The 12360-nt window shown below is 32.5% G+C and overlaps 2 protein-coding genes across 2 annotated transcripts in view; both read left to right on the plus strand.

Annotated features, from left to right (window-relative positions):
• The window catches only part of LOC11422231 (disease resistance protein RPV1), a 112701-nt gene that overhangs the window by 38581 nt on the left and 61760 nt on the right, over positions 1 to 12360 (plus strand). The gene's annotated exons all lie outside the window — the stretch shown is intronic.
• On the plus strand, positions 7128 to 11659 carry LOC11414642 (frataxin, mitochondrial). Its single transcript, XM_039827087.1, has 5 exons — positions 7128 to 7190; positions 7706 to 7759; positions 8580 to 8672; positions 9010 to 9104; positions 11230 to 11659. The coding sequence occupies exons 1-5, from the start codon at positions 7128 to 7130 to the stop codon at positions 11357 to 11359; spliced, it is 435 nt and encodes a 144-aa protein (XP_039683021.1). The 3' UTR covers positions 11360 to 11659.

The raw sequence follows: 12360 nt of genomic DNA on the forward strand, positions 1-12360 counted from the left end.
GTTCTCTTTTTACTCTTTGGTATATTCCAACGAAATCACCTAGAAAATTCAAAAGCAACACACCAAACCACAAAATCAATCAATTGTTTATTACCGAAGAATCACTGTGATTGCTCGGTACAAAGACAATGGTTTTAGTTATGTGAGTTTGACACCGTTCGATCAAGGACACAAGAATACAACATTTCTTGAACCTATAGAGTTTAAAGGAAATACTAGGATCAATCTTGGACGTCAAGAACTTGACGAGTATTTTGAAGAGAGGCGTCTTGGGATTCACAATGATTTGGCTGTTGATTTTGATGTTCGAATTAGAGCTAAGTTTGGAAGCTTTTATAAGAGTGGTCGGTTTAATCCACCGGTTGTGCAGTGTCGTCGTTTGAGTGTTCCTTTGATTTCTTCTTCCAATGGTAACTCGTCATCATCAACATTTTCTTTTAGTGACAGAAGATGTAAGAGTGGTTCTTTCTTTACGGATCGTGATGCAGATGCAGGAGCATGATATGTTCATAACAATGTGAATTTGTATACTTTTTTTTTTCATTTCAATTACATTCAATCTACAATGTTGTACACTTATCGCCAAATATATACATTATGTGTACATTTTTTTTTTGAAAGATTTTACATTATATGTGCTAGAAAGTGTGTTACAGATCGATATTTATGTATATTAGTGTATTTATATCATATCATATTGTACAAAACAAAATTTCAGTGTGTTATAGTGTTACTTGAACATAAAAATACAGATACCTTATAAGTCTCTTGTTTACTTATAAGTCTCTTGTTTACTTTTTATCTTGTACAACTTAAACATCTTTAAAATTTTATGTGGAGGATTTTAGTTACTTGATCTTACTCAAAGTCATTTAGTGTCGAACACCATATCGTTTAGAAGTTTGATCTTACTCAAAGTTTAATAAAAGTTTCGAGGTAGCCAAGGCTTCCAATTTCTTCAAAAGGCTCCGCCTCTAATCTTTATGGTTCGAACACAAGACCTTGATTAAAGGATTCAAATCAGTTCCACTTAAGCATTAATTTCAATTTTGGTAACTTGAAAATTCACACTTTTGCTCAAGAAAAGAATGGTAATTTGTGTGTATTAAGGTGTTTATTTATAGCTTGGCACAGGGATATATAAACTAATTAACTAATCATTCCTCTCAAAATGAATAGTTTTCAAAGCAAGAGGAATATTTGACATTGACATGTTGCTTTTGAAAAGTCAAATACGAAATAATTGATTAATTTCTGTTCAACTAGAAGTTTAATACAACATATCTTATTTTCTTTTCATTTTTACAATAGTTTAATAGATGAGGGTGGCATTAAAATATAGAGAGGGTAGTGTGCCCATTGATGGCATGAATGGTGGAAAGGTTTTGGTTTTCATGACTCAAATACACAAGAAGGAATTGGATGTATTATATTCACAAGAGAAAAAGAGTTAGCAGCAGGATCCATTGATACTCAACGTTAAACTCCACATAATAATATACCTTGCAAAAAATGGTGGTCCTTTGTTGATTTTTAGTGGGACTATAACGACAGGGAATCAATGAATTTGAATCTAACTAAATATTAGTGACGCATTTGAAAACAAATAAATGGGGATGAAACTGTTTTTTAGCGAACATTCCAACAATTTTAGACGTTTCGTGGTACCGTCTAAAATTATGCAGGCAGGATATAAACACGACGTCGTTATAATAAAACAAACAGCTACAACTGCATCAAATATAGTAGGGAGTATGAAGAATTAGGGGTTAGGAGGATTAAGGAGTTTAATTTAAAATGTTTGCTACTAAATACATACTACAAGAAATTTGCTTATTATTGGCAGAAATAAACCCTTAATAATGCACAAAATCTGTCAGTAATGGATATAGTAATGGATATTACTGATGGGTTGGTGTCCCTCAGTAGTGTTGGGGATGATTTGAGGAAGCAATACTGAGGGATTTTTACTCCAGCAATTACTGGCGGAATAATCTGCCAATAAATACTGACGAAAAAATCCGCCAATAACGTAGTATAGGAAATGTAACAAAATAATACTGGCTGTTTTATTCCACCAGTAAAGTTACGACCAATAATACTATTCACTAAATACGCCAGTAATTTTGCTTCCAATTAATATTAAATGTTAAATTTGCCAGTAATACTCTTTTTCTTTTTTTATTTTAAAAAGGATTCAATTAATTAATTAAAAAGATAAATTAAATTTCCACTGTTTTTTTATAGCACTTCCTAATGAAATAAAATTAATTAGACAAATAAATTAAAGAAATAATTTTTTTTGTTGGATCAACAAATCTTCATCAGCATAAGAAGGTATAAGAACTACCAACTCTAGCAAAGTAAAGAAATACAAAGTTCTAACAACAGCAGCAAGCAACAAGATACAACATATCATACCCCAAATGTTGACCACTTTTCTCTATTCTTACCCATTTTATTCGTATTTTTAAAGTCGGGAATTTTCGTCGTTTCAGAAGAAATTTCGGTAGAGAGGTTACTTTGAAGTACCTCATTTTTTATTCAGAGTCGGACCCTCTTCTCTCTTTATTTACTCTTTATTTCATTATTTAATTTCCATCTTTTATTAGTTTTAATTTTAATTTTGATTTTAAAATTGGTTACTTTTTTTTTTATATATTTAATAGTTTATTTTCTGTTCTTATCCGATAATGTCAATGAGACTGAAAAATTCCAGCAAGGGTCCAAAAAAAATATATTTTTCCATACGCCTCATATTCAGGCAGATTCATAGGGTCAAACTTTTGTTTCCAAATCGAGTAACACGGTTGCTGCCTCTGCAAGTTGTTTCCTTTTTCTCTTCAACCCTAATGCTATAAAATCAAACCTGCAAAAAAGAAAGGGGAGGTCAGAGTCAGACTCCAATCATTGGCAGCCGCAGATTTCACACAGAAACCCTAATTTCCTTTCTCGTTCCCAATTTCAGAATCAAAACCACCAAAATCATGAACAAACTCAAGAACAATATGAATATAACATGAACTTCATGAACACAACCTTTCCAACAACATAACAACATAATAATTTCATCTCCTTTCAACAACCAACAAACCGAACCGGCGCGGAAACCGAGCAAGCCAATATATATATCCCCCTGATACCATGTGTGCGCCACCGTAATGTTCACCATACTCCGTTGTTTTTATGCATCAGATCTGGATTGTTCTAGGATCTGATGGCTACTGCGTGTTTTGATCTGGAATCATGTGTGTGTTCTCCTGTGTGAAATATGGTGTATTTTCTGTTTGGACCGTCAGATCTGTGTTTCCTGTGTTATTTCTCTGCTTTTGTGCTGTTTTTTTAAAAACCGTTAGATCTTAGATCATATGGCTATGATGTGATCTCTCTGAGATCAGATCTGAGCCTTCTGATTCATCAGACAGTTCAGATCTGATCTGCCTGAGCCAATTGTTTTTTTAAATTTCACTACTATTTTCTTTTTTACACCTGTTTTTTTTACTTTCTGCACCTCTTTCACTTACAAATTTTTTTCTAAAAGTTTACAAAAAATGCTTTACTTTGTGTTAATCATTTATTTACTGTTTTTTGTTATTGTTATAGTATATTTGTATTAGTATTTTGAATCATCTCATGCATGTTTAATTTTTGTCATCTTATTATATTGTTATTATTTTTAGCGTGTATTTAGGAATTGATGTAATTTAATTTGTGCACTTTATTTTTCTTGTCGTTTATTTTCTCTTGAGGCTTTAGCATGTATCTAGGTCCCTTGTAAATATCCATAAACGAGAATATGCACCAACACTTCACACTTATTTCTTGTTACGTTACGCCGTTACAGTAGTTTTCTCCGTTAGTTCCAAAATAATCATTTTTTCCAAAAAAAATCAAATATGCAAAACTCCAAAAATATTTTCTTAATAAACCTTGGTTTGTAACCCAAGTGTTTTCCTTTTTATTTTCTTAATCAAATGCTTAATTGAATTAATATTCATATTAGACTTGATTTTCTTGTAATTAAAATTTGAACAACCTCACCTTATTTTTTCTCTCATGCCTTGAGGCCTCTAATCTCTTCGTAAAACTTTTTTCTAAAATTGTTAAAATCAATCCAACCCATCAAAAGATTTTTTTTAGGTGAACTACATTGGTTTTGATCCCTTTTCTTTAAGGGTATGTAGGCAGAGGATTTTTATCCTTCCAAATCAAATAAAAATAATCAAAAAACATACTTCTTCTCCCCCAATTCTTTCACTTAGATTTTTAGGTAATAATTTTCAAATAAGCAATGAATTTAGCACAAGATAAATTAGGTAAGAGGTTCCTACGGAATACCGTAGACGCTTAGGGTGCTAGCACCTTCCCTTCGCGTAATCAACCCCCGAATCCAAAGTCTCGACAAGGGTTTTTACTCATTTTTCCCTTCTCACGAATAAAAATCGAGAGTTCAAAGATTGACGATTCAAATCAATTAATGGTTTGATATCCGAAAATCAAGAGCACACAACACCAAAAAACTAAAGCAAAATAACAAGGGAAGCACACACAAACAGTCCTTGGGTGCTCCCTGTTTCTGCACTGCTGAGACAAAAAACTGAATAACATAGGAAGCTAAAACTAAAAGTTCTAACAGCAGCAAAATAAAAACCAACCAACCAGTCTTCAAAACAAGAAAAATCAATGCCTATTATCCAAGACCGCCTATTTCCTAAGACCACCACATCACAGAGAATAGTCCAAAATAATCATCATATTATTGGGGCAAATTTGATCCCGATCTCCCACCCGATGATCCACTTCCTCCTCTACCCATGTTTTGGAGATTTTCTTGTGAAAATTAAAATTACTATAGTTTCTTAAAAAAATTCACCATCTGGTATATATGTTGAAATCAGCGGCATTGAAAGCGGATCTCGTCGAAGAAGACGTCTGGCGATCACCTAAAGGAACATGAGGTCTATGATGCTCTTCATGATCACTACGCACAGATTGGGGTTGTACGTGAGGGCGTTTGTTTGACTGCGGCATCATGCGCCTAATAGGCGACGTCTGTTGTGATAATAGGAAAAGAAAATGAGAAAAGTTGAATTTAAGTGTTACAACTTACAATAGTTCTTGGAACCTCTGTAACTAAAAATATTAGTTCTTGGAACAGGAATTTTAGAATTTTTTAAACTTGGCCATACTATTGCGCTGCCCGACATTAGTTGACCTGCAAACTTGTGGTAAGCACATAAATCTAAGACGATGGTGATGACAATGATAATCGCAAACATGCCTTATCAGCGATATATATTTAAAATCGTGGCCCGGAACTATCCATAATTTGGAGAATAATTTTAAGAAATAAAAACAAAGCTTTGAGTTTCCGGTGTGTTAACATATTTTAGCATAAAACTACTAGCCGGTGTACACAATTTTATTATCCACTTATATTTAAAGATAACCTAAATAATTTGGTCCTCTATCTCTACTTGAAGAATCAGCAACAAATTTGTTAACCAAAAAATATTATGCATGAATATTAGCACTGTTCAGAATCAAATCTAATGTTTCAGTTTATAGCTAGTAAATACGGCCTCACCACCATTATCTCCACCGATATCTTTGTCTACCGCATGTAGTCATATGCAATAGACAATCCTTTCCATTAATTTGTAACCTTTCCATTAATTTGTAATCGGATAGTCTGAATCACACATTCAAAAAATCACCTTTAAATAATCTCAAATATCGATAAAGATTTAACTGTCAATAACAGTTTTACCGTGACACACAAACCTTATGTTTTATTATCATTATTATATTATAAAATATAATAGCAAGTGATGTGATGTGATGATTACACAAGTTTAGTGACTTGGGTTCATTTAATTTGGACTGGTTATACTTTAGGTTCAACTTGGACCACTCAAATGACCTACAAATGTACGTTTGAAACCGATCAAAAGTTATGAAGCACACAACAAGTGAATCGTACCAACCTGGAAGCTATTATTATTGAGAAATGATATTTGTACAACCATTTTGTGGCAATTTTTGTACAACTTTCTCTCTCATACTCACATTATAATTTTATTCTCTCTCTTCATTTTTCTCTCTCCTTTATTTTTGACCAATAGAAAGAGAGAAAAATGAAGTTGTCATGGTAGTTGTCAAAAATGGTTGTTCAAATAACACAACTCATTTTTTTTTTGGTACATCACTACTCATTATTATTATTAAATTTAAAAATAAATAACGTGTTTAATAAACACCTGATTGTTGTCCCTCCATTAGAACGGTCTCATAACTATTAAAATTTATAAATCAAAGAGTTAAAATTAAAAATTTAAATCTTTGAAAAAAAATTAAAAATTTAATAAAGTCTATGGTGCATCATCTACGATATTGATCTAGTTTAGATATTTAATGTTAAAAATTTAACGAGATGACCGACCAATGACGGGATATATATATAAGGGAGCAATTTACAAATTTTAATAACTATGAGATGATTTCAAAACAAAGAATTAAGCAGCAACAAGTATTTGAATTCTTCTGATGTGAATCATATTATCTCAGTTCTTCTCCTCTTCTCACTGACGACTCACTCGCCTCACCCTAACGTCTGTATTATCTCGTCCTTGTTGTTAGATAAGCTAAGGTAAGCCAATCGATTCTCCAATTTCTCATTTCTTCTCTATTTGAATTTGATTCAAGTATTTTGTTTTAATGTGCTCCAAGTGTTCGACAAAATGCCTGAATGATTAAATTTCTGTTACTTTAATGGTGAGAAAAGAAAAGACTTTGTATGTACGTGTGTTTGTATTTAATTATTTATTGTTCTAAGTTTGTTTCATTTTGGAGCAAAACAAAAGATTAAGTTTTATGCACATCACTTGTTTGATAATTTGAATGAAAAGAGATGATATGAATCATTACCAATTACTTTGTTTTTAATTGTAAATGTTTCTATTTCTATAAATTTTGTGCATATCACTTGCTTGATAATTTGCATGAAAAAGGATGCGATGAATCATTAACAATTACTTTGGTTTTAACTGTTAATGGTTCTATTTCTATGAGTTTTGTTTACGTGCTAGGGTTGTATAAGTGTTTGATGTGATTTAATTAGGTAGAAGATGGAAGTTTTGTATGGAACTCGAAATTTTCTTGAGGAAGTTTTATATGCAAATCTTGATATTGTAAGTGATGTGATGTAAGTTTATGATAAGTGATGATAATGTTGTATTATCTGACTAGCAGCTGATAGGAATCTAGTGAGAGAAATTCTGTTAATGGGGATTAATCCTAGAGCTAAGTAATTGTAAATATAACATCGAGGAGGTAAAAATTTCTGCATGTTTTTGTTGCTAAAAAGAATGCTACTGTTGTAAATACCTTAGGCCAAAACTGTCTTCCAACTTCGTCTTCTTCTTTCCGCAACGAAACGTTACGATGAACATGCTGGATTGTTCTCGAATCTAAAAGGTGCGAAAAAAGTATCCTCCCTAATCCTCATGTTATTTAAATTATCCTTACCCAAACAACAAGTTTTGTCTATAATGTTAGAATTAATTTGATTTTAATGAGTTTTAATGGGTGGAACGGTGGATTTTGTGTCTATATTTTAAAGCTGAAAAAGTTAAATTTTAGCATAAAGTAATAGAGAGTATTGATTTTTGTATTTAGTCCTTTACTTGTGTGATAATATTTACAGCTGCAGGAACCAAGCCATGGCCTCCAAGCTGCTTTTGCAGAGAAGGCTCTTCAGGTTCTTGCGACAGTCACAAGAATCCTTATACTCCTTTTCTTCTTCATCTTCCATTCAACGATCCTCGTTCCATTCTGCGAAACAAACAGAAATATTGGGTTTCTCAACTTCTTCTAGAAGCTTCTGCTCTCGAAAGTCCAGTCTTGTTGATGAATCTAATGCCCCCGCACCTATTGATTACACGTATGACACATCCTTTTGTGTTTTTCGTCCCTTTGTCTCATTTGATCCGTGAAAACTCTGTAAATTTGATTTTTTAGATACTTTTTTTTTTAAAGCAAAAAAAAAATTAAAATTTGTCCCTCTGAATTTGAGTTTTTTTTTTTTTTTGAATAAGGAAAGTGTTAAAATAATATTATTGAAAATCCAAATGTCAGTGGCAATTGCTAATGCCTTGCGGGCCATTAATGCGTAGTGTTGATTGAAATAGATGTTATGTTTTGTTTATTCCTTTCAAATGGCTGGTATGCTTTTGCTATTTGCTAATGATTAATATGGATGCAGTTCTCTACTGCAGGAGGGTGAATTCCATAGACTGGCCGAGTCCACAATACATATGCGGGAGCTCTAGTGCACCGGGTTGCCCTTTTTATTCTCTAGCACTGTTTTGAGTTTTACACGAACTTAAATTTATTATATGATACGACAATCTCGGTATCCACTTCAAATTATGTATTTGATCTAACAATTGCCAACATTATTTGATAAATATAGAATTTTGATACAATTATGCTTAAATTCAAATGAGTTTCGATAAAGTTAGTATTGGTTGTGATGGAAACTTGACAGTGACGATGTTACACTTCATATTATTTAAGAGTTTAAACTGCATTGGTTATTATTTTGGTTTATTGTTACTTGGCAGGACTATGGAGACTTTATCGACCTTGATGGATTTGACATAGACTATGCGGTGAGAAACTTATTTGGAGAGTATGTTATAGTTTTATAGAAGATAGGTAGCAAGCAGCTAAAATTATTTCTTAGATAATATCTTACAACTTATGTATTTTAGAAGACAACACGGAAGCTATCTTGTTGTATGTGATTATTTCAAAAATAATCACATCGATAACTTGATAACCTTTTTTATCGATGAAACTCAGTTAAGTAGTTTGATCTTTTGAAAATTAAATGCTTTCTTTTCCCTGTTAAGACTTTAAATAATTTATTCCTATTAGTTTTAAGTTGCATCATCCCGGTGTCTGTGTGGGAGATATACTAATTGTTAACATGGCTTTCCTTTTCAGAATGATGTTTTGACTGTCAAACTTGGGGAGTTGGGCACCTATGTATTGAACAAACAAACACCAAACAGACAACTTTGGCTTTCTTCACCAGTGAGGTATTTTATTGTATATATGGTTTTTTTTTAAGATGTATATTTTTTATATCAGGTTTTACTCTCTACTAGCCATCAGTATTCATATAGTAAGTATATGGCATGTGAATACTTCATAGAAACTACAATATCCATGCTTACTTAATATTTCCTAGGACATCATTACTAAATATGAACTGGAGATAACAAATCCAATTAGTATTGTAAACAATCTTCTTTAATCAAACAGGCTATTTATATGTTAATACTTGTGTATTTATTAAGGCAACCCTATTGGGAAAAACCCAAGTCCCACATCGGATAGATAAGACTCATGATAATAGTTTATAAAGAGGAGACACTCCTCACCTTATGAACCGCTTTTGTAAGGATGATTTAGGCCCCAAATTTCAACATGGTATCAGAGCTTGTTGAATTCAAAGGGCACCTACCTATCCACGCACCAAGTCTAAAAGGAGTGATGGGCGTGAGGGGGTGTATTGGGAAAAACCCAAGTCCCACATCGGATTGATAAGACTCATGATAATAGTTTATAAAGAGGAGACACTCCTCACCTTATGAACCGGTTTTGTAAGAATGAGTTAGGCCCCAAATTTCAACAAACCCTGTGTAATTGAAGCTTTACATATGTTGGTGTTTCTTGTCCTTCGCATGTTGGTCTTTCTTATCTTATTGGTGGAGAAGAAAGAAGCAAGGATTGGAAAACTTGAGGAAATTGAGGATATATACAATATTTTATCAGGGTTCATTTTTAATGTTTTTCTTCAGGAGGAAAGTACTGTTATGTAAATTGAATCTGAGCTCACGGAAGAAATGAGTATAGTAGTAATTTTTAATATTTGCAATTCTATTAAAATATAGGTTTAGTTCTTTGCATTGAGAGATGTTACTATCTTGTTATGTAGCAAGAATATATGCAGACCGATCTTGTCTGTTTGTACCATAAGAAACGATATCTTACTCTTGTTGTATCTCCGTTCAATGCTATTTTGATTATCAATAAAGAAGTAGGACGCATTCAGCCTTAACTCTTTAAGTGACATTAATTATCATCGATTGTAGCCACGGGAATTTTCTTATCATTTTGGAGGATTCTAAGACTCTCGTGTCGGAGAGTCTCACCTAATAAGTGAAACTTAAAAGGAGTTTTCCCATCTAATAGTCTAGTCTTTTAGATGAGCTCTCCCTTTGCGAAAACTTGAACTCGATATGAGCAATGTGTTTTTGTGATCCTTCTGTGAGGGTCAAGTTTTAAAACCCATATTAGAAAAAGCACACAGATTGTGCAAAAACTAAACCTTGTCACTTAAGTTTGTCCCTGTAATCCTAACTCCTAAGCCTCTTGCGACTGCTGTTCAACAGCCCTAATTTTTGTTTGTGGGTTCTTTATTTGATATGATCCCTCCGTTTACCGTTATCCATATGCAAGGGCTTCCTTTCCAGTTCTACAGAGAGGTTGCTACGTGTTCTTCTCCCCTGCTATACGGCCACTCATCTTCCTTTTTCCATGCGCTGCTGCGACTGCTCTTCATTTCTGACACGGTCCATTTTTCCTCTGTTTGTGTTGTGTGTTTGTGCTTTGTTCTGTTTCTTCCGTGTTCGGTGTTTTTGTATTTGCTATCTGGAGCTATTACTTGTATATGCATGAGTTTGTGAAATTTGTGGGATAATACAGTCTGTGTAACGATCCCATAAATTACAACTTGGGACTTCTTCCTGATCCAAAGTAGGATCTTAAGTTTATCTACCTTGCACTTGATAAATGTGACTGACAAGTCTTGGGAGTTCTCCTACTAATGGGTTAGCCTGTTGTGGTGGCTCTCCTTTTGACCTTATTCACATAATAAAGGCCTTTGTATGGTTTTGAGGCTTTAAGTGCAGTTCGATTTATTTTAAGTAGAATACAGTTTGATCCTCTTGACGTGCATTTTTTTTAGGAAAATAGTTTTCTATTTTATCATGCTTGTTGTTTTAATCTGCTTTGCCTAAACTAGACGGCCATTGACATAAAACATAGGACAGAATAGGTATAATAATAAAAATGAGACTTGCATATTGACAGTATCTATTTCTCTACGAGTTCTACACTCTCTTCCACCTGTCTAAAAGTCTCCCATTTCTATTGCAGTGGTCCGTCTAGGTTTGATTGGGATCAGGTTACTAAAGCTTGGATATATAGGCGGAACAAAGCAAATTTATACAAAATCTTAGAAGATGAGTTGGAGCAGTTGTGTGGCAAACCTATTGTTCTTTCCTAAGCTGTTGAGAATGTGGTACTTAATCTTGATTTTAAATGGGAAATCATTGGACATTGTTGATGATCCTTTGGCATTCAGGTGTACTCAGTAAGCAGATTTTGTTCCTTTGCCACCTTTTACTCTATAAACTATACCAGTTCTTTCACAGTCATGACGTGATTGTTCTTCTGAATAATCAGCTCTATATAGAACTCATGTGGTTGACATTAGTTTACTCTTCTGAAGAATTACTGTAGTAATGGCATTATTGTTGGTTACTACTAGTGAGTTAGAGCAATTCAAATCGTGATCTTTACCAAAGGTTATTTTGCGGTTCGTCTATCTAAATCATCTTGAAGCTAACTCATTTTTTTTTTCTTCCAATGGTAAAGCACTAAAAACTAATATTAGAACCACAAAAACAACAAATGAGAAGCTAACCAGCATCTTCTTAAAAAATAATTTCATTTTAGAGTAGAGACAAAATATAATTCAAAATATTAAACTAATTTTTTAACAAAAAATCTCTTTTATATAGTTGTATCCAAATAAACTAAATTATTTGTTTAAAATAAGTGATTTTTATTACGATAAACAAACGCAAAATAAATTCTAATTTTTCATAAAATCTCTAAAAATCTCTAAATTATTTTATGTCAAAATCACTTTTATTTTAATCTGTAACAAACAGACCCTTAATTATTTAAGCATATTATTAAACACTCTTAAATTGTAGGTTTGATCTACTCAAAAAAGTTTTAGATATAGATAAAATAATTGTTTTTACAAATTCAAGGATAAAATTACTTTATAGAAAAGTACCTAGTTAAAATTAGTATTAAATTAAATTACGTTTAAAATTATTTAATTTGGTAAAGAAAAATAGTAGGAAAAAAATTACAACAAAACTTGACATTTACTTCTTTAAAAAAAAAAGGCAAAACTTAACATTCACTATGTATACAAAAATCATATATTGTTATTAAAAATATTAATACCAATAGTTTCCAAAACCGAAAATT

The sequence above is a fragment of the Medicago truncatula genome, chromosome 6, assembly GCF_003473485.1.
Source record: "Medicago truncatula cultivar Jemalong A17 chromosome 6, MtrunA17r5.0-ANR, whole genome shotgun sequence".
In the NCBI taxonomy this organism is placed as follows: Eukaryota; Viridiplantae; Streptophyta; class Magnoliopsida; order Fabales; family Fabaceae; genus Medicago; species Medicago truncatula.